Here is a 23716-nt window from a genome sequence, read left to right on the forward strand (position 1 = left end):
AGGACTGTCTAGTAAGTGATAGGCGCCCTTCCAGAAGCAGATATTTACTGTCATTACAGTAGAATTGAGGTCTTAAAGAGATTCCAGGAATTCTCTGCAACCCCTTTGTGCTCACTGGATCTGGGCCAAGGTGGAAAGACTGGTTTGAGGGAACAGGCCCATGTGCCCTCCATACATAGGCTTCTTATTCAGAGCTGTCAGAGAATTCTGCTCTTGCACCTCAGTACAGTGTTGGCCACCCTCTCTGTGGCTCCAACACACCAAAATATGGCTGCCACTGCTCTCCAGAGAGCACGCAGTCAACCTTGATAGCCATGCTAGCTTTCCACTGTGGCAAAAATTGAATATAACTTATAAGAAGAAAAGTGTTGCTTTGACTTGGTTTTTGTTGGCCCCTCTGCTTTGATCCTGAAGTGAAGCAGCTCACGATGTGAAGAGAGGGTGGGAGAAAAAGGCTGAGTATCTCATGGCCAGAAAGTGGAAAAGAGAACCAGGACATGACTAGGGTCTTACATTATTAAATATATACCCCCAGTGATCCAAGACTGCCTATAAGGCCTCATCTATTAAAGTGTTCCAATAGTTTCACACTAGTGAGCCCTATTCTTTTAACACATGGACCAGATCCAGCCTATAGCAGCAATATTTACATCCATATGATGCTAATTCCATAGAGAAACAGACTATAGGTTATAGGGGGTCCATCAACATTTTTTAATGTTTCCCAACTACCTGGGAGACTAGGCTGATATTGAGTAAGAATCTTTGTAAAGATTCACTACTATGGTGTCAAGAGTTTGACTATAAAGTATCCTCCTTTGGCTTCTGTTTTAGAACACTGGGTGCCTAGTTGATGGCACTGTTTGGGGGAGGTTCTGGTTCCTTTTGGACTATGGCCCACTTGGCATAAGTAGGTTGCTAGAAGGTGATGGATGCCTGCTCTGGCCCACATCTGTGCTTCCAGATCTGCCTAGTGTGAGAGCCTCTTCCACATGCTTCTGCTGGCACATACCCCACCATGCTTTGCTTACCTTCAGTTGTCTCTGTTGGGGAGCCAGCACTGAGGGCAGTGCTGTGCAGTGGGATCCCAGAAGCCATAGCCCTGGGCACTGTGTGGCAGCAGCCTAGAAAAGACAGCCAGCCACAGACAGCCTGTGTTATACAGCCCAGGAGTCTGATCCCAGAAACGCTGTGAGGGCAGGGTGCCCAAGACCTTGCAGCTCCATCTAGGGTGTCATGAGATGAGATATGGAGTGAAAGATTATTCTGGAATTCTCTGATTCATGGTCTATCCTGCTGAGATTCAGACTCGCTTTAGCCAGTTATTTCTTTGCTTTCTAATCTTTCTCCCTCTGGAATGGATGTTTATCCCATTTCTGCTCCACTGTTACACATAGATGCTTCCATTGATTTCACAGGTTCAGAGCTGGAATGAGCCTATCTATCGTGAACCACTGAGTGGACAGGTAATGTTTGAGCTCATGTTGAAGTGAGTTGAGACTGACACTTGGGATGGAAATAAATGTTATGTACTTGAGGAGGCCCTAAGTGTTGCTGGCATGGGTAGAATGCTGAGATTTCGATATGGATTGCCTGTGCCAAAACTCAGTTGCGTTTCTTTATTGAGAGGTGGTTAGACAGTTTTGCAGGTGAGTCTTTTGGATGTAATTAATATTGAATTGGTCCCTGAGGCTGGGCTCCTACTTCAGTGGGACTTGTATTTTATCAGCAGCAGAGAAGAGACCTGAGCCAGGACATTCTGCCTCACTATTCCATTCCTTCTAGGACCGTGAGACCGGAAGAGTCTCCACGAACAAGAAAGACCTCACCACATTTAATAGTACTTGACCTTGAACTTCTCAGTCTTTAGAAATCTTTGTTTATGTGTACACAGACATGTAGTGCACATGCACGCTCGTATGTATGCACATGGCTGTGCATTATACCCGTGGAGGCTATAGGGTGTTGAATATTACCTACTTTTCTCTCTGTAAACCTGGCGCTCAGCAACTGAGCTCCTGTGTCTGTCCCTCCCGCTCAGCTCCCCAGCACTGGGTTACAGACAGCCATGTTCAGCTGTTACATGGATACTGAGTATCCATCCACACTTAGGTCCTCTTGCTTGTTCTGCAGGCACTTTAGTAACTCCTCTCCCCAGCCCCAGAAATGATTATTCTTTATAGTTACTCAGACTTGATACTCAGTTACAGCAGTAGCAGCAGCAGCAGCAGCAGCAGCAGTAGTAGTAGCAGCAACAGCAACAACAACCATCAAATGGAACCTGGTTTCAAACGTGATCTTATCCATGTTTGCCTAGTCAGCATCTATCCTTTAATAAAAATCAATTTTCTTATTGTTTTTGTGAATATTATGGGATGTTTTGAAATAGATGAAAGATTGTCCTTCATATTATTTTCTAAGTGGATTGTTAGTTTTCTAGAATCAGTCTTTTTGAAGGTCCTCATGAATGAATCTCAAAAGTCCTATGTGGTTTGGTTTTCTTTTGAGACAGTCTTGATTTGTAGCTGTGCTGGCCTTGAACTAACTGGGTAGGGCAGACTGGTCTCTAGCTTGCTGTGGTCCTCCTGCCTCAGCCTCCAAACATCTGTTTCAATAAGAAAGGGCTTTGCAGGCAGAGGGCCTGGCAGCTAAAATAAGTGATTTTCCATGATAATTTTGTAGTTTTTAATATTATAAGCATAGTAAACAGGTTTAGTTAAGGTCCACATATATGTATGTATATGTATGTGTGTGTATGTGTGTGTGTATATGTATGTGTGTGTGTGTGTGTGTGTGTGTGTGTATGTGTATATGTATTACAGTGATATCCTGAACAGGATTATAAAATTACATAAAAATTGGGTTTCTACAAGCTCTTATACATTTCATAGCCATCAACAACAAAGGAAAGACAGGGCAGCCGTGCAAGATTCTTAGAGCGCAGCTGTGCTCACGTGGAGTCTAGGAGCCTTTGATCTTCCTTTAGGGTTCCTGGTAGTGATCACCTCCTTATTAGGGGAAGCCTTCAGTTACAACCCATCCCTGTAAACTACTAGGCGATAGATAACTTAAGAACATTTCTGTAGGGGAAGGCCTGAATTATTTTTGTATGTATATACAATCTAAAGACATGTATGCAATTTATTTTAGCTTAAAACACCTTATACCATAGTATAAAGATCTTCTGTGTTATTATAGAACCACTGTAAATACTATTTTTAATGACAAATGCTATATTGACTAAACCAGTCATTTTCCTTTCTCAAAGTTTATTATTCCCAGATTTTTGCTACTGTGAATTACTGTGATGATTGCCTTTCTTCAAAACCAACCAGGCACAAGGCTTCCTATATTTAAATCTATTTCTGTAGGCTAGAATTATAGGAGTTGAATTACCAAGTCAGAGAATTTGAACAAATATTTTAGGCTTCTTGATGATAATCTCAGAATGTACTTAGAAGTCTCTGTATAAAAACCTCTGCTTCTACGAGGAGGTGAGAAAACACTGCTCTGTTGTATTTTGCCAATATTAGCTGTGCTCACTGTTAAAAATGATCATATTAAGTTACTATGTCAGTTTCCATTTCTCTGCCATTTAGTGATTACCGTCCTCCAATTTTTTATTTAGAATATTTTTTCTCTTAATTGCCTACTTGTCATTTGCTTATTTAAGTAAGTGCTTTTCATTCTTTTCAAAATCAAATTTAATGTTTATTTTATTTTTATGTATATGAGAATTTTGTCTGCATGTATGTATGTGCACTATGTGTGCTCAGAGGTCACAAGAAGAGTTGGATTTCCTGGAACTGAAGTTACAGATAGCTGTGAGCCACCATGTGTAGCTAGTAACCTAGCCCAGGTCCTCTGCAAGAGCAACAAGTGTTCCTAACCAGTAAGCTATCTTGCTAGCCCCTGCTTTTCATTCTTAAGGCCTAAGAGACACACCTAGTTTTCATATGTATAACAGGACTTTCTCTGACCCACAAGCAGTAATGTCAGAGTCTTCTATATAGTTTAAAGCTTGGGCCTTTTGCTAGGTCAGTCTCCTAGCTACTCCAACCTTAACCATTCTAGCCTACAACCTACCATGTGACTAGCTCTTTATCTTTCTGCCCCCCCCCCCAACCCATCTGTTCCCTCCCTTTCTGCTCTCTAATCTTCCATCATCTCTTTTTTCTCCCAGCATCCATTTCTATTGGAAGTTCGGCCACCCTACTTCCTGCCCAGCTACTGGTTGTCAGCTCTTTATTACAACCAATCAGTAGCAAGACACACCTTTAGATTGCCTCTAGACCTAGAGGGCTGACCTTTAAGTATCTGAGCAGGTGTGGAAGGACAAGTATTCTCAAATGTAAGGCTGGTGATGGGCCAAAAAAATGATAAGACCAAGCTAGCTTTTAGCTCTCTGCTGACACAGCAACCAACAATTGAAAATACAGAGACATACCTTCATACAAAGTAAAAAAGGTTACCCCAACACATACCAACCTTTTGTAGTTTAATTGTAAGATTTATATGTGATAGATCATCAACTATGCAGTTATTTAGAACCCTTGCCTTTAAGTCACTAAATACTTAGCTTGAACTAGTGTAGACAGGTATTTAAATGGATCATAGATTTCCAGGAAAAGTTGATTTATGGGATAGGCCTTTGAAGCTGGCCTCAGAATAATCTAAAGGATGCAACCATCCTTTGGATTTTCACACTGCCCTTCGTCTCTGCTTCTCTCTGCATGCTGACTTTCTTTTGTGAAACTGAAAATCTCTTTTCTCACAGTTTCTAATTTTACTGTCTGTTTAATGTCTCTACTGCTACTTGAGAAGGACTGTCTGCTCTTTTCTCAAGGACAGATTCCTGCCTCCCCAAAATAAAACAAAAACCCCCAAAACTCCGATTGCCCTAGTTTGGGGTAAGTAATCTGTTTAGCCGTCTCTATTGAGTAGGAGATGATGGTCCTCTCATATGACTGTTTGGAACTGGAAGTGTGGAAGGAAAGCGCTCTTGACTGAAGGATTCATTCTTTTCCAAAGTGAGCTAACAGTTGATAGATAAAACACTAGGCACTAGCTAGCTACTGGTGGCACTCACCTTTAAATCTTAGCACTTGGGAAGCAGAGGCAGACGGATTTCTGAGTCCTAGGGCAGTCTGGTCTACAGAGCTAGGTACCTAGTGCATGAAAAAGGATGTCTATCCACCATGGTTGCTTTATGCTATAATCCTGGCACCTGGGAGGCTAAATCGAGGAGGATCTCTACATGTTCAGGACCAGCCTTGGCTGTGTAGCAAATTCAGGCTAGCATGAGCTTCAAAGTATCACTGTCTCAAAAACATTTTCTAACCCCAGGGATTCCCAAAGAGTGTGTATGTACACGCTTTCCCACCCTTTAGAATTAGTAGATCATTGCTTTATCAGAAATGTGAGAGAACAAGTAGAGACGTAACAAACGTCCTGCTATTGAAAAACAAATTATGTGATATTGAGTATAGCCATTCCTTGATATCTTGGGGAACTGGTTCCAGGGCTATACTTTGAGGTAATGCTCAAGTTCATTATGAAAAAGCACATCTTACTGACAATGTTACCCAAGTACACCTTTCTCTAAGCTTTAAACTATACTGTATTATATAACTAATGTAATATAAATGTCATTATAAGTTGTATTTTTTAGAGAATAATAAGGAAATAAATATGAATGTTTTATATATATATAATACATATATACACATATATATGGATGTAACCTGGCAAATATACATACATACATAAGTACATATAGACAGACAGACAGAAAGACATTATGTGCTGAGAATCTAACCCAGGGCCTGAGCATGTCAGGAAAGTACTCCATTATTCAGATATATTTACAGTTTACTGAAATACAGTATGATATGAGATTGGCTGAATCTACAAAATAAAGTGTAGGAGAAGAGGCCTAAATATCCCCTAAAATAATAGCAATAATTGAAGAATTGTTTTATATGAACAATGTGATTTTATTAAGAATAATGTAATAGGGATTTCACTTCCCCCTCAAATTGTCTTCCACTTACAGTAAGCTATTTTGCCTCCAATTTTTGTGTGTAAAATTATCACTCAGTCTCATGATACCAAAATATTTATTTTTAAATTACAGTTAATATTCTAAAACTTGTTTCTACATTGATAAGCCTAAGGAAAATTATATTTAATTAAAGAAAAATCAGTTATTTTAATAGCCTAACCACATATTAAAGAGATAGTCGAAAAATAAGTGAATAATTAAAAAAATGTCCAGAGAGTTTACGTGAAAGAGGTATACTTAAAAAGCAGTATGGATTCAATCCCATGCAAGATGCCTTTCTCCAACCTTGTCTGGTCTTTTAGGTATGATATTAATATGTGGGATAATGATATAACTTTAGCAAAAGATATGTTTTGGTAAATAAGGATGATATACTCCACAGTTATATAGGCAAGTTCCACATTAATTTTTTTAAATGAAAGCAGGTAACATTCAAAAGGGAATTAAATGCTTTCATTATTTAATTTTGTTTAAAATGTTGCTTCTGTTCTCTGTACTTTTGTGCTAGAGACATTTCTGGCCCAGTGCATTCATCCAGGTTTTGAAGGTTCAGTTGCTTCTGCTAATATGTAACATGGTTTGGTTTCTGCCCCTAGAGTTTCTCAGAGTGCAGCATAAGTGACTCATTAGTGACTTATCTGTCTACCTGTACTCACCTCTCTCTAGTCCTGCGTTCTTGAAGGGTCATTTAATGCCCTGGATGTACTTAGGTAGGAGTTAGTTCTAGAACAGTTCAGATGCCGCTTCTCATAACCGGCAGCTTGTATCCCCTTCAGACACTTGCTTCCCAGGAGCCGAAGACTTGCTTGTTTGGTGGGTTTTTGTTGCTGTCCTAACTGTCCCCTCGATATTCAGACGCTTGGGATCCTGGGAGCGTGTGAGCCTGAACACTCACTACTTCACTTTCTTTTCAGGCTCCAAGCTCCCATTTGTCATCTTTGATTGCTGCAAAATCAGTTGGAGGGGAAGACTTTAAAATAAATTAATCTTCAGAGTCAAAAGCTTGACAATATAATAGAGTGTAATTACAGGTGGTAAAACCCCCACAGTTTTCATATATTTCTTGTGTGTTTTTTACAAGGTGGACAAAAGTTAAGGGGAATTTAAAAGTACTTTACTTGGAATTGTTTTCATTATGGGTGACATTAATAAATAATCCAAAAAAATTATAATTTAGAGGCTAATCCCATTCCCTTCTTTGTTTTTATAACCCAGTGATGCTTATACAGTTTAGTTTAATCATGATGATGAGGGAAAAACTTGGACATAGACAGTGGTAATAAGTGTGTTCTCATGGTTGCATAGGCAAGAGGCTTACAGCATAAGTCACCTGTCTCCGAGTGCAAGGTTCTCTCTGTTAGAACATGCTGTTAGCTTTCATTTGCAGGAACACTCTCTGACTAGACAACATCATGTCCTCACAACCACGTAGTGTTCAAAGTCTGTGCAGAATTATGACTGCTGGAGAAAACTCTGTGCTTACACAGTACATCCTGTGCGGTATCCTGTGAATTATCTCACAAAATGATGTATACAGTAAAAGTGAACACTCGTGCTTTTCTAGACATGTAATGCTTATGCATATTAGTTCTATTTGAAGAGAATAGGTATTGAGCATAGCCAAAGCACCAGTCTTATAAACCCAAACTTTGCCTATATACATATAATCTGTAGAACCTACTGTGTAGGTCATCAAACTCGCTAGTATTTTATTTTTGAGCAATGTGTAATTATATCTTCATTGTAAATAATCTAAATATTGTAGAAAAAAATCCTAAAGTTTTCTTGTCCATTTGTCTCAGTTCTGGTTCTGTGCCTCAGATAACCCTGTTTTAACATTGGCAAAGGTTGTTTCCATTTTTTCTAAGCTTTTAAGTAGTATACTGTTCTGTAGTTGTGTTAAAATACTATGGCCAAAAGCAACTTAACAGAAGAAACAGTTTATTTTTCCTTAAAGTTCCACAGGGACAGAGTCAATACTGGAGTGAAAGGCATCCAACGGGCAGACTTGGCAGGAGTAGGCAGCTAAGAGCGCATATCTCAGCCACATCTAGGAGACAGAGCAAGAACACATATACTGGGGCAAGGCTATGAAATCCCAAAGCCTTTGCCCCGTGACATTACCTACTTACTGTTATACCAGCACATTTTGTTGGTTTTGCAAAAGGTCTTTCTCTGTACCTGTGACAGGCGTAAAACTCACTGTAAAGAGCAACGCTGCCTCAGACTTACTGTGATCCTCTAGCCCCAGCTTCCTGAGTTGTGGGAGTATAAGTATGTGCCACATATGCTGCATGGTTCATGAGAAACTCTGTGTGTGTGTGTGTGTGTGTGTGATCTTCAAGTCTTAGTTATATGTAGCAGAACCATTTCTTAACTGTTTTGTATCTAAATTAAAATATTAAGAACTAATATATACATGTTATTTAGTAGCATAGAAATACGTACTAGTGGGAACAGGAAAAAAATAAAAGCAATTGCCTTTGGTAGTGGGAATTGGTATAAAAGCAAATGTTACTGTTTTTTCTTATACTAATTTCTGTAATATTTAACATTTTAAATTACATACATTATTAATAAAATTAAATGAACTTTTTCTATTTTGATTAATATTTTATATTTATTTTGCACCTATAAATGCTTCTCTTTTCACTTGGAATAACAAATCATGATTTTCTGCATATTTTTTGTATACAGTAATTTTCTTAGTATAGTGTATATAGTTTTCTTCATCTACTTATTTTTATTAAATTATACTCAGTTTTAAATTTAAAATGATATTAGGAAGTATTGAAACGTGCAGTGGTATTATTTGTTTATATTTTTAGAGTTGAAGATGCAAGCATACAGTTAAAAAAGCAACAAAATGGATTTCAGAGAGTACAGAAAGAATTAGGTCATCTACAACTTGAGTTAAAAATTAAACAAAAACAATCCCAAGTCTTCAGGTAAGATTATCTTTAAGAACTGAAAATTATAAATACTAAAAACACATAGAAAATGCTTACTTTATAAATTCAGACATTTAGCAATATGGCTTCTCATCGTGAAAAAAAATGGAAATGGCTTTACTTTTTGTCATCTCAACAGAATTGTTTTACTAATGAATGTAACTGAATAGCTTGTTGTGTTAACACCTGGGTTTGTTCTTTCTCTGCAGTGCATTTAAAATGAAAGCATAGTAGCCAATGAGGTGTGTGTGTGTGCGCAGAGTGTGGTGATTTGTATGTCCGTGTGCCTGTTCACATGTTTATGTCTTCCTCTACTGTTCTCTGTGTTATTTCTGAGACAGGTCTTCTGACTAACCCTGGAGCTTACATTTGGCTAGACTTGCTGACCCCAGGCTCCATCCAGGGATCTTCAAGTCTCTACCTCCCCTAAGCTGGGTTTCTGGCCATGCAACATCAGGCTGGCTTTTTACAGGAGTACAGGCTTGGATGGATCTGAGCTGAGGGCTTGTGGCTGTGTGAAAGCTCTATACCTGCTCAGCAGCCCCTCCAGGTTCCTCTTGATTAATAGTTTTTGGTCATTTGATCTGATGGAACAGAAAATCTTTCTGTGTGATAATACAGACCCTTACATTTGGAACTCTCCAGCATAAATGTTAACTTCCTCCCACAGAGTCTCTGGAAGGTTTTATAATGCATAAAGATAAAATCCAGAGCACCGCCCCCCCCCAAAAAAAAACCCCCTAGGATTATATACTGAGAACCTCTGTAAAAATGATCCTTTATTTTGTGTCAGTTAACTTTTAGTACTTAGAAAAAGAAAGATAGTTTAAAATAATATGATAAAAGACACAGATTCAGAGTAACTAAAAAAAAAAGATGCTGAGTAAATAATTGAATGTTGGGTTTTTGTTTTTTAATTCACTCTAATACCACAAACATTTTTTTAATCTTTGATTCTTTAATGTATCTGTTAATAATCTGCTGGCCACTTATTTTCTTTTTACAAATGTCTTATGTATAACTGGTAGTCAGTAAAGAATTGTTGAATGGATGCATGAAGAAAGTCTGCTTATACTTGTGTGTGTGTGTCTGTATACCACATGCATGTGGTTTCCCCTGAGGTGTTATATTCCCCTGAGACTGGGATTATAATGATTGTGAACTAACATGTGAATGCTGGGGAATGAACTTGGGTCTTCTGAAGAGCAGCCAGTTCTACTAACCACTTATTCATTGCTCCAGTACCCCAGATGAACATTTTTACAATTAAAATTCTCCTTGGCCCATTTTAAGAAAGTCAGTAGTGATCCAGTAGATTCATAGCACCAGGCAGCTCTGACTTCCGGTTGCTTGGCTCCTGAAGTATTCTTGGCCGATGTCTGGATTGCTGCCTATAAAGATGTCTGGCCTCTTTGTAGGTAAAGTAATGAATTAGAAGACCACTGGCACTGCTGTATACTCGAGTATGCTCTCACTGTTTTCAGATGATATCTGCTGTCTCTGCAAAGGTGTTGAAGGCTTCCTTTAACTTTCAAAGTTACTTCTATTAAACAGTGGATTATATGATCATGATAAACCACTTTTGAAGAAATGTGTTGTTGTGCTTTCTTGTTTAAAAATCCTAATTTTTTGTTTTACTAATTGCAGTCAAAGATTGTCAGAATACAAATACTTCTGGAATAAGACTCTTTTATTACTTACTTTTACTAAAAGGGAACTAACAAGTATTAAATATGAAATATATGATAATTTTCAAAACTGGACTTCACTGAAAGGAGAAGTTTTTCTACAAATTAAATCTATAAGTGATACAGCTTTGGCAGGTTTGTTACATATATTTACAGCCTAATTGCTTTGTCTATAACTGATACATCATAATTTTGCAGTCATAGTATTTCCTTGTCTTTTGGGAGTTAGGCTCCACCTTTTAAGCTGATTACTAGTTGGTACTGTAAATAAACATTAAGGTCCATTCCCTTCCTGGAATTCAGCAGTTATATACTGGTCTAATAACATAAGCTACAATACATCTGTTTTAAGTTATAGTCAAAAGTCTAACTGCTCTTGTTAAGCATATGAATTTGTTTAAAATTTTTCTCAGTGGCTGGGTAATAATGTTAGATCATCCTCCCTCAAATAATAATTACAAATACTAAACAAAAATACTCAACATTGCTGAGAGACTGGAACCAAGCACAGACAGGTGGAATCGTCGAACATTAAAGATGGTTACCCCGTGAAAAATGCCAGTCTGAAAAGGCAGCATGGTGTATCACATTCATGTGACTGTTGGAAAGGGAGAAGTAGAAAACAGTGCACTTCTGTGACTGAGAGGGGTTAGGAGCAAGGATGAATAAACACATGATACACAGAGGAATTTAAAGATATGGAAAGTATTCTCTAAGATGTGTAGTGGCACACTCACATCATTATGCATTTGCTAAAACTTATAGAACATACAACACCACGTGTGACGTCTAATATAAATGGTGAGCTCTGGCTAAAAATAAAATGTCCCAGTTGATTGTCTTGAAGTGGATATACCCTGTGGTACAGGCTGTCAGTGAGAGGAGGCTGGGGTGGTCTGGGGCAGGAGGCATGCAAGAACTCTCTGCTTTTCCCTTACTTTTACTGTGAACCTAAAACTGCTGTAAAGAATGCTAAGATTATTTTAAATATTGAAAAGAATATGGAACGTGATTCATTCCTTTCCTTTTTTATTTTTTAAAGGCCAATAGGCTCAGGTCAGGATACTGTTTATTTTGAATAAAAGCAAAAGGTATGAAAGACAAATGTGTTCTTTTAAACCTGAGGATGAGAGGACAGAGATGAAGGTGGCCCCGGCCTCTGGGAAGAGGCAGGGGCAGAGACAGTGGGGACAGCAGGTTCCGCATGGGATGAATGCGTTCCGAATCCTTGGCTGCCCTCTGGAGTGCATGTATACAAGTAAGACTGAGCAGCCCATTGGAGACAAAAGTGATGATACTTAACAGACACCTCCCCTGGGAACAGCCTTTATAGTGTGAATGTAGCTATATTACCTGCTCATTAAACCAGAGCAGAACCAAAACCAAAACAACAAACAAACAAAACACCCTTAAATAACTAAAAAAAAAAATTATGTGCATGAAGGATTTACTCTGAATATCTGGCACCATTTGTGTGCCTGGGCCAGGAATCTAGAGAGGGCTTTGCATGCCACGAAACCAGAAACTAGGTACAGACAGTTGTGAGCCACCATGTGGGTGCTGGGAATCAAATCTGGGTCCTCTGTAAGAGCAATCAATGCTCCTAGCTGCTGAGCCATTTCTCCAGCCCCCTTAATACTATTCTGAGGAAGCAAAATGGAACCCAGTCTGTGCCATCCACACTGTTTGGTACACAATTCCAGTATCTTAATATTTCTGGAGAGAAATATTACAAAGCTGGTCCATATCTCTCCAGATAAAGCAGTCAGTACAGAGCAAGTCTGAATTTCACTGGACAATTTGTGGGAAGGCATAACTCTTCCTGTCTTACTATGCTTTGCAGACATTGCATCTTTTATAAATGGAAAGATTCTGGCCACCCTGGTAAGTTTCTCTGGGTCGTGTGCTAATATGTGCTCACCTTGGAAAGCACACATTCTCTCACATTTTGGTAATTCTTACAATACCTTTTTATTTTATCTGCAAACAGTGTTACTATTGTAACTGTTTTAGGACACTATGAACCACACCCATATAAGAACGTATACTTAGCTTTAACAAATATTCTGTGTTCTGACCTCATCAAAAGCAGCCATTCCCATGTCTCCCACTCACTTTTGGACCTTCCTAAAAAGCAGATATCAAAATTAGACCAATTAATAACCCTACTTTGGGTGTAAATCTCTTTCCCTTAGACCAAGAGCTAAGATGATTAAGCTTAGTGAGGAAGTCAAAAGCTAAGACAGGTGGAAGGTTAGGCCTCTAGTACCTATGCAGCCCTTTATCTTATAAAATCGAAGGAAAGTTCTTAAGAGAGTGAGGAGTGCTTCTTCGGTGAACATACAGAAGGGAAGAAAACAGCCTTGTTACTGATGTGTTACTAATTAAGCTTTCACCCATAACATTCTCCTAAGTTAAAGGTTAATTTAGGGAAAGTCCCTGACATGGATTCATGAAGGTTGAAAGAAGTGAGAAGCTACAGAAGAAAATGGGAGCTCCCAGAAGTTAGTTCTGGAGGCTTAAGGAAGAATGTCTTCATAAGATACGTGAGCAAGACAAAGCCACAAGTGCTGACTTAGAAGCTGCAACAAATTATCTAAAACATCTGCTTAAGATAATTGATGAAGATAGCCTCATTAAGCAGCAGCATTCTTTGGGGGTGGGGGGCAGAGTTTCTAGCTCGTGTCAGCCCTGAACTCTCGATGTAGCTAAGGATGGGCTTAAACTTCTGGTCCTCCCTGGTGCACCATCACACCTGGTCCTTAATACCAGGCTTAAAAGGACTCCATTTAGGACTTTTCATAGCTAGAGAAGACATCGCCTGGCTTCAAAGGCTCAAAAGATAGGCTAACTCTCTTGTTGGTGCCAATAAAAGCTGACTTGATATAGAAGCCCCCTTTCATCTGCCATCCTCAAATCCTGGGACTCTAAGAATCAACTGAAGTCTACTCTGCCTGTTCAATATAAATGGAACAACAACCACACCAGGATGACAACACATCTATTTACAAAGTAGTTTACTGACTTTTTAAAGCCCTCTTTTGATAACTGTTGCTCTGTCTAATATCCCCAGCCTGGTGGTGCATGTCTCCTGCTCCAGCTACACGAAGGCTTGGGGAATTATAACTTTATTCAAGGCGATCTTGGATAGCATGCTGAGATCCAGTCTTACAGGAAAAACACATTCCTTTCAATAGAACTTCACCTAAGAACTGGAATGGAGTTTAAGGAGATTAGTAATGCTTTCATGCATGGTAACTGAAAGCCATTTTATAGCCTATGGATTAGGGATGTCGACTTCAGTCCCACTATGTATACTTTATACATTTATTTGCAGATAGTATCCATTATCAAGGATGGCAGTTTCTCCAATTTATCTGGATATAGTAAATTGAAAACCACCGAAAATGATTCCTTACTGTAGATGTCATTAAGATTAAATACTATCATTAGGATTCACCAATATAGACCTCATTAAGAGCATTCATGATTCATTTTTATTGACAAGAATTTAGAAGAAGTTGATTGTAACCAGCATGGCTTTGAAGGCTCAATGACATTGTAGACAGTGTAGAAATAGCAGTTGATCAGTTTGCTTCCTGTTGCTGTGATAAACACTATGACCAAAGCAACTTCAAAAGGAAAGGCCTTATTTCATTTGATAGCTTTCAACTTCTTAGAAAGGGAAGGAATTCAAGGCAGGACCTCCTGCTGGTGTGGGTCTTGGTGATAAAGCTTCTGTTTTACCCCAGTAAAACTCAAGATTCATCAGTGTGGACTTTGGTGGCATCTGTTCTTTGGAGTGCTGCAGCCTCTGCATCTGGAGTGAGAAGTGCACGTAACATTCCCCTGAGGAAGTCTGGTCACACAGCAACCACTGAAACTTGGTGAAAGAAAGAGCCAAGTTAAATCACAATAAGCTACTTCCCTGCTAGAGACAGGCTCTGCAAATGAACTCATTAAGCCAGGGGAGATCTCCATGGGGAAGCAGGCTGGGGTGCTGAGAATCAGACCCAGCTACAGGTCTTCTGTCTTCAGTGACCATCTGGCTGAATCAAGTTACCCTGGGGAGAGGAGTCAAAAACTCAGCGAAATGGCACTCTTCACATAGAGCAGCCCTGGGGCATCAGACGGCAAGGTGGAGTCATGAGTCTGAGGAAGCCACCAGAAAAGAACTGACAACCTCTCCTTTATCACATACCAGAACTCCATGGGACACCAAGGATACAGAGGGAATGGCTCCTGCTTGACACAGTAGCATGTGAGTCCTGCTTGAATGACAACAATCTAGGAAGGTGACTTTCAACTCAGCCTTGTCAGGGATTAACTCACTATTCATTTTATTTTTTATTTTTTTATTTTCTGGCTTCTTAATTTCCAGGCCTTACATTATGTCTCATGGTAGTTTTGCTTTAGTTTGTCTATTGTTTGGTTAGTTTTTGAGATTATTCTGTGTTTCCTTGAGGAAATCAAGAAGTTTAAAAAGCTCCTAGAATTAAATAAAGTAAGCATAGCAAAACCTATAGGACATGTGAAAGCAGTTCTGAGAGGGAAGTGTGTATATACATATATATATGTATATATATTTTAATACATTCATGTATATACACATATGTGTTTGTATAATATATGTATATATGTGTGTGTATATGTACACACACACATATACACACATACATTTTAAAAATCAAAGAGTTCAGGTAAGTAATGATCCATCTTAAGGTTTTGTAAGCAAACCAAATCAAAAGTACTAGGTGGGAAGAAATTATAAAGATCAAAGGAGAAATTAATGAAATAGAAGTGAAAAAAAATAGGACTCATTGAAATAAGGATTTGGATTAAGTGTGGTGGCACATGGCTGCATCACATCTCTCTGAGTTTGAGGCCATCCTGGCTTATGTATTGAGTTCCAGGCCAGTCAATACATAATGAGACCATGTCTAATAATAATAATAATAATAATAATAATCCCAAAAAACATAAAATAAAAAGACAAAATAGATAATTGTTTCACTTAGTCAAGAGAAACACCCAAATTAATAAAATAACAAAATTAGAGATGAAAAGCAATACATTAGAACAAAGAGCAGTGAGATTCAGGATCGTAAGGACATACTTCAAAAACATATATTCCACTAAATTGGAAAAACTTGACATCAATGAATTTATAGACAAGTCTGGCATATCAAAGTTAAACCATGGAGAAGTCAGTTATTTAAGTAGAACTATACAAAAAGTAATGAGATTGAAGCAGGCTTAGAAACATTTAAAAAGTCTCCCAATTTTTTTAAAAAAGTGCTTAGGTCCAGATGGTTTCACTGCAGAATTCTACCAACCTTTAAAGGAGGTGAAAGCAGTGCTTCTCAAGTTCCATAAAACAGAAGAACCGTTTGAGAGCAAGTCAGTATTACTTAGTACCAAAAGAGAGAGGAACAAATACAACAAATCTCCCTCCTAATAAAACCAGTCCTCCTGATGAATATAGACCAAAAAAAAAAATTCTCAATAAAATCTTGCAAACTTTAGACAGGAGTACCTGAAAAAGAAATCAAATTGGACTCATTCCAGAAATGTAGGAATGGCTCACCAAACACAAATCAGTAAATGTACCACACCACATAGATAAACTCAAGGCCAGAAACCACATGGTCATTTCATTAGATGCTGAAAAAGCCTTTAACAAAAATTTCATGACAATATGGAGGTACTAAGTAGGGGTTGGGGGACATAACATAAGAGGGAACATAGCTGAAAGGCGGTGTATGATAACGCTGAGCCAACATTGTGCTCGAAGGGGAAGCACATGAAACTTTCTCACTCAAACCAGGAGCAAGACACCGCTGCCACTTCCCGCTCCCAGTCCCTGTAGTGCCCAATCTCAGAGCAGTAAGACAAGAGAAGGAAATGCAGTAGATACAGGGAAGCCCCAGAACCCTTCTTTTCAGGAGATAGAGCTACTCAGAAGAGACTCTAAAGTTGTCTCCAGAAAACTCCTATACCTGATGAACACTTTCAAAAGTGACAGGATGCCAGATTAACATGCAAAATTCAGCAGCAGCCTTTCTATAGACCAATTACAAACATAGTGAAAAAGAAGTCAGGGTAGTGACCATGTGCACAATAGATTAGTAACACACTGGAATAAATCTAAGCCAGGAAGTGAAAGACCTCTACAATGAAAACTTCCAAATGCTCTGAAGGAAGACCTTAGATGGAAAGACAAAAGGTAAGGACTGTAAACAAACAAGATTGATAAGCTCCGAGAGTAAGAACACCTGCTCATCAAAGGGTGTCATTAAAGACAGGTGTGATGGAAGCATTGCAGGTTCCCGAGGGGAGCTGGCCAATGCCCTCCCAACTCTTAGGCTTTATGCTTCAGTGTACATGGACCTCCTCCAAGACATCTTTGCACATTATCCTGACACCTTCTTTGTCTAAGCTTCTTTATCTTTGCTTCATACTAAATAATGTATGCCACTATTGGGAGTATTTATGTCCAGTTCTTCATTTTTGTTGTTTACTGTCTATCCTCTGGTACTAGGCTGTAGTTTCTTTGAGAAAAAGCACACAGGATCTTCTTCCAAAGTTGAAGGCAGAAATGCACACACAAGGACTGCAGACTTAGTTCTCAAACAAGGAGTGAGTGTGCCCAAGAAAGACATGGGCGTATGCAGCTGAGATCTTGCTAGAGTAAGAGGTTTTTCCTCCTCACTCACTACTATCATCCTGATCTCAGCCCCGGGGCACAGCTGAGACAAGTAGTTGCAGAACCTGGAAGGTGCTGACTCTGGTCTTTTATTGCTTCTTTGAATGTATCTCAAACCTAGCAGAAGTTCTAGTGGATACAGGAACAAACAACTTTCACATCATCAAGCTTTAGAAAATAAGTTGAATATAATATCCTCAGAAGCCAAGACCAGGGAGGCCTGAAAAAGTTTCACAACTACAGTCTAGTATGGTAGCCACCAGGCTATCAGTCTTTGAAATGTGGGTTTAGCCTCTTAATGAAATAGGGCTGTTTATATAATGATTTAAATATACCATTAAAATTAATTTCAAATCTTCAAGAGAAAATTTGAATTACACATATAGTTTTGTAGTATATATTGCTTCAGTGGATATTGCTAGTCTAAATTAGTAGTGAGGTGAACATGTTCCATGGATGAAGGACAAATAGTATTATATCTATTCTTTACAATCCAAGTCAGCAACAAAAAGGAAAGAATTAAAACAAGCAGTAACTTGAATGAAAACGAAGGAAATTTTTTCAAGGTTTTTTTTTTTTAAGCCAATTCCAGAATTTTTTCACAGGCTTTTTTATGGTTTGAGAATTTCATAACTCATAGTGTGTTTTGATCAAATGTCCTCTCCCCTCCAGTCTCTCCACTCTCCTCCTCGACACTGTCCTTGCCCAACCTCAGATATTTTTTGTGTTAAAAGTCACTCAGTTCACTTGGTACTGACTGGGTATTTGTGGGCATGAGACCATCTACTGGAGCCTGGGAGCTTCCCAGGGGCCAAATCCCTAAATTAACCTGACTCTCCCATAGAGACCAGTTGACAACAGTTCCCCAGCTTGGATGGCACTTCACAGCTCGTCTCCCATTCTTACTGTGCCTTTGTCTGTCCTGACTGTGTGGTCACAGCCACTGTGAGTTCATGTGTACAAAGGCCCTGTTGTGTGTGTCTGGTAAATACCGTTAGCTCTTGTAAACTCTCAACTGCCTCTTGTGTTATGATTCCTGAGTCTTTGCGAGGGGGAACATGACAGAGATGTCTCACTTATGCTGACCTCTCCACAGTCTCTTATTCTCTTCACTCTGACCAGGTTTGGGTCTCTGTATAAGTCACCATCTGTGAAAAACAGCTTCTCTGGTGAGGATTGAGAGGTGGCACATAGAACGTAGGAAGCAGTTTATTACTACATCAGTCTAACATAATAATGGTTGTAGGTTCTCCCCTAGGGTCTATGACCTAGCCAGCCATAGGTTGGTTGGTTGGTTGGTTTTGGCTCTGCTAATGGTACCAGGCATGAATTCTGTCTTGTGGATTGGGTTTAAATCCAGTCATAAAATGGTTCAATATCAAAATCTACATTTATTGTTCCATTTATACAGCAGTCTTGACCTAATGCCATTGTCGGTATAAACAAGAGCCGAGGACTAGTACTGGTAGGCTGGAGAGTGATCATGACAGTAAGGAGCGGGAATGAGCTTAATGGTATACCAACAATCCCATATTTTGACTGCGGTAGTAACTATGTGAAACTATATGTCCTGGGTGGGTTTTTTGTTAACTTGACATTATACGGTCACCTAGGAAGAGGGAACTCTAGCTGAGGAATTACTCCCATCAGATTGGCCTGAAGCCAAGTTTGTGGGGGCATTTTCTTGATTGTTGGTTGATATGGGAGGGTTCAGCCCACTGCAGGCACTACCACTCTCGGGGCAGTGGTCCTGGGTTGTATAAGAAAGCAGGGTGAGCAAATTATGAGGAGTGAGCCTGTAAGCATTCCTCCATTCCTCTCTTCAGTTACTGTCTCCAGAATTGTGTGTCAGTTACCCTGCCCTGATTTACCCTTCTGATGGACTGTGAACTGTAGTCTGAAATATGCCTTTTCTTCTTCAAGCTGCTTTAGGGTGTTTATCACAGCCATAGAAAGCAAACTAGAATGCTGTTCTTGTGCTAAAATTGCATAGAACAAGCACTCATACGCAAATGAGTTTTGCACAGCTGGTTAAAATCAAAATGCTTCTCTGGAGAGTAGAGTGAAGGGGAAATGGAACCTTTCTATACATCTATTTGTTACTGTCTGTAAACTATTTCAAAATAAAAGTTTTTTTTTATAAAAAAACAATGTAATTTTGTGTTATTCCTCCATTTAATACCTATAGTTTTAAAGGCCTTTCCTATTAATGTAATAAAGTTTATGAACTAATGGTCGCATACTATAACATTGGATTTCCCTGATAATAAGGTTCTGGAACTCTTGTAATAGTATAACCCAATACATTGTATACTCACTTGCCTAAGCTCAGGGCTACAAAGAACAGAAATAAATCTTAAAAAGATAAAGAAATTGACTTGTATGAGATTAGTATTTGCTTTAGCTAATGCATTTTGTTGGTGTTCAGTGCTAAGAATTAGACCCAGGACCTCACAAGTATGTACAATGTCCCACCACCAAGCCACAACTCCCCCTTAAGTATCTTCCCTTTTCACTCCTTTGGTTTTTTCAAGACAGGGTTTCTTTGTGTACCCTTCAATGTCCTGGGACTTGCTCTGTATGCCAGGCTGGTTTCAAACTGACTGCCTCAGCCTCTCAAGTGCTGGGATTAAATGTGTGCACCACCACCGGGGAATCTCTCTCTCTCTGTCTCTGTCTCTGTCTCTCTCTATTTTATGTTTGTGAGTACCATATTGCTGTCTTCAGACACACCAGAAGAGGGCATTGGATCCCATTACAGATGGTTGTGAGCCACCACGTGGTTGCTGGGAATTGAACTCAGGACCTTTGGAAGAGCAGTCAGTGCTCTTAATCACGGAGCCATCTCACCAGCCCTGAATCTCTTGACCTTTTAGAAATCAAGTACAAAATTATGTTAGAGTTCAGGATTTTTTTCCAGGTACTCATTACATAGTAGCTTTATTTCACAGAGCTTTCCTGTGTATCTTACAAAGCAACATGCTTTAACAAAAAAAAAAAAAAAAAAAAAGAAAGAAAGAAAGAAAAGGAGAGAGAGAGAGAGAGAGAGAACACTACTAATGAGCAAACATCAAGATTATTGCTGAAAGGTGCCCAATGCTCTGCATCTTCAAGAGAGCTCTGGGGTAAAGATAGATGATAATTATAGACTTTTAGAATTCAGCTTTAATGTAAACAAACAAACAAACAAAAATTTGATGACATTAAGAATGAACTAAGCATATTTTATATTACTAAAATTTGGGGGGGGACTGTATGACCTAGTCTGACTTAAAAGCATATTCAGCTCAAAATGCCTACCTCCAAAATGAAACTGAAGCAAACACTGAGGATGTTCAAATCCTGGCATATTAGGAAGCAATTGAAGCTCTGCTGTACGAGAAGCCTTTCTGCATTTAACATGTCCTGTTATCGCTAAGGCATGATGGCAGAAACGAATGGAGAATAAATAGGCTGTTATCTGTGGCCTAATTAACCTGTATTCTGATACTAGGTCATGGTGCTTATATGTGATCAGTACAAAGTAAGTGTGCAGATGGATGTGCAACATCTAGGTTGGCTCAGAGAGTTCATGATGGGGTGGAAGATAAGATAGTATGCAGACCAGATACACGAGGATGGGATTATTCTTCAGGTTGTGCGGAAACAGAGAAGTCTCAGTTTAGGTACAGTAACCAGTATTGGTTGACCTAAGTAGGGGTCATAATTCTGAACCCCGGATTAGGACAAATAACTGACAAGCATGAAAGTATATAATGGCAAACTGTAGGATTGTAGGTTAGTGCCCTGAGCAATTGATAGAGGAGCATTTAGCTCATCATGGTTGAGTTAATTCACTGTCGCTGAGTTTAATCTCCTGATACCATGCTGGAAATGTTTAGTTCCCGTTAGTTCAGAAAGCGTGCCGTACTTTTCCATGAAGACATGGAAATAGACTATTTCACAAATAAACTTTTATTGCAGATTCTGCCTCTTAATGTCACATAGAAAGTCACATTGACATTAGTTATTTTAGAGACGATAGTGTTCACTAACAGAATCAGCTAAACCTAAGCAGAGCCACTTTGGCAAATGATAAATAGGTGGCAGCTTGTGTGTCCTGCTCAACGGTGTCATTCTGACTTAAACACGGGCAGGTGTTACAGTATGGGACAGTGTATTCAGCATACAGCAGCCTCTGTGGCTGTAAAAATAGCCGGGGAGCATCTGGACTTGTTTCACTTTGTTAAGCTGCACTGTTTTTTGTTCTTGTTTTTTAAGCTTTATATTACTAGTGTGCTGGTACTCACAGAATCAGGCTCATAGTCATACATGTTTATAAGCAGATTAGCTCTTCTCTGTAGGTGAAAAGCCAAGAATGTAACTATTGGATCATGGTAGAAGCATGTCTTTGATCCCTGCCATTTATTTATTTGGGTTTTTCCATTGAAAAGGAACCAAAAGAGAAATGTTAGTGGGACCTCCTGTCCAGCCCCAGGCAGTGGTTAGTGTTGCTTTTTCTTTCCCTCCCAGACATGCTGTGTACCCATCGAAAGAGCACGTCCGTTTCTTCCTTTGGACCACATTCTCTGGCTCTTTCTCACTCACATTCTTGAGCCCCCTCAGGCTTGCTCACTCTCTTACTATCTTGCTCTCTCCTCTCACTAGGTCACTATGTCCTCTCTCATTGGCCTGGAAACTTGCTATGCAGACCAGGCTGGCCTTGAATTCACAAATATCTGCCTACTTTGCCTTCTCAAATGCTGGGATTAAGGGTGTATGCCATCAGCCTGGATGGATCACATCCTTGGTTGTACTCTGTGCCATCCTTTAAGAGATTCTCTTTCCTGTGACCTGCTGTCATCATCTGCTGGCCATCTTGCTTCTGCTCCCAGGTCTGTCCTGTGCATTTCCACTTCGAGCTTTCCTTCATGTGTAGATGTAGTAAACCCCAAGAGCAATAAACCAGGCCAACATGATGAGATACCCAGTCACACCTGAACCCACTACACAACTTAGAAGGGGCTAGCCAAGGAAGGCAGCAGCTCGTAATGGTTCTAGAAAACAGTTATCCAGAGTTTCAGGGAGGCCACACCCTCATCAATATAATTAGTTGCAGTTGTACACGTGGCAGTCTTTTTAAATTGTGTGTTTGCTACCTTAGTGGTGGCTTATGTTGGCAGTGCTGAAGACATTGGTGAATGGAAAACTTGATAATTTTTTTGACGGATCATGTGCTCTGGGCCTTCTCCAGGAGGTGATATGAAATTAGCACATTGAAATGTAAATAGAATCATAAAAAGTCATTTAAAAATTAAATGGAACGAGAGGAATGATATTGAATTGCTACAGTAAATTCTGGTTTCACTTCAGGGGACAGAGTACCATTAGAATCCTTAAAATATATGCGTTAAGTATTAAATACTTTGTACCTACTAGCTTGCTGGTTTAGGTGTTCCATCCTTCCGGTGCTTTCCGTACGTACCTCCTAGAGCTAGGCCAGTTGCCATCTTAGAAAGGCTACCCAACCAGCCCATGCTGTGCACTTAGATTTGCTTTTTCTGTCATACAATGTCAACAAACCCTACATCACCCCACAGGTATTATAGATTTCATAGTTATATGACCATGTAAAAGAAGTCTGTGTTACAGTTTAGTATAATTTAACCCTTTAGAAAGTGCATCGTTCATCAATCCAGCCCTCTCCTCCTTTCTTTCCAGACTTGCTAGTGCACATGAATCTAACTTTTAGCTAGGAGTCATATTCTCAGAAATATCATCTTATTTTCACATATTAATTTTCTAAAGGAAAATCAATTTTTAGAGGAATGTGATTTAATGTCTCCTGCTTATAAACTTTGAATTTTCTTTACAGAGATAGATATGTTAAATAAAAGTCTGACAGTGTCCCAGAGAAATAAGGTATGCCTGGAAGAGGAAATGAAAAGTCTCAAATTGTTGTCGGATGCAGCCATATTGAGGTCTCAGCAGATGGAGGCATCCAAACAGCATGAAGTGAACTTGCAAGCCAGGTGCTATGAGCTGCAGAAGGAAGCACTAGGTAAAGAAAACCTCTTGATGTTAGCAGCTGGCCGTAACTCGGACGCGGCTGCTTGTTCCTGATGTCCTAACCGTCTTGGGCTACTTAACTTGTCTGCCAATATGCCTAACAGTAACTGCAATAACTGTTTTCTCGGGAGTTTGTGTTCACCCTTGCAGTCTGGCCATTTAAAGAGGCAGGACTAAGTGGGTATGTGAGAGGCCTCTGAAATACAAGGTAAGATTTCATCAAGACACAGTGGAATTTACTTTGCTGTTTCATTATCTC

At 39.3% G+C, this 23716-nt stretch overlaps 1 protein-coding gene across 3 annotated transcripts in view; it reads left to right on the forward strand.

Annotated features, from left to right (window-relative positions):
- Nucleotides 1-23716, forward strand: part of Lekr1 (leucine, glutamate and lysine rich 1) — a 176989-nt gene that overhangs the window by 56880 nt on the left and 96393 nt on the right. For 2 of the 3 annotated variants that reach the window (XM_006501847.3, NM_001166659.1), the window contains 3 exons: nt 8893-9012; nt 10663-10838; nt 23264-23449. In XM_006501847.3, coding sequence (XP_006501910.1) covers nt 8893-9012; nt 10663-10838; nt 23264-23449 — 482 coding nt within the window. The remainder of the gene's footprint in view (nt 1-8892; nt 9013-10662; nt 10839-23263; nt 23450-23716) is intronic. The other variant, XM_006501844.2, reaches the window with a different exon arrangement.

The sequence above is a fragment of the Mus musculus genome, chromosome 3 (assembly GCF_000001635.26).
Source record: "Mus musculus strain C57BL/6J chromosome 3, GRCm38.p6 C57BL/6J".
Taxonomy (NCBI): Eukaryota; Metazoa; Chordata; class Mammalia; order Rodentia; family Muridae; genus Mus; species Mus musculus.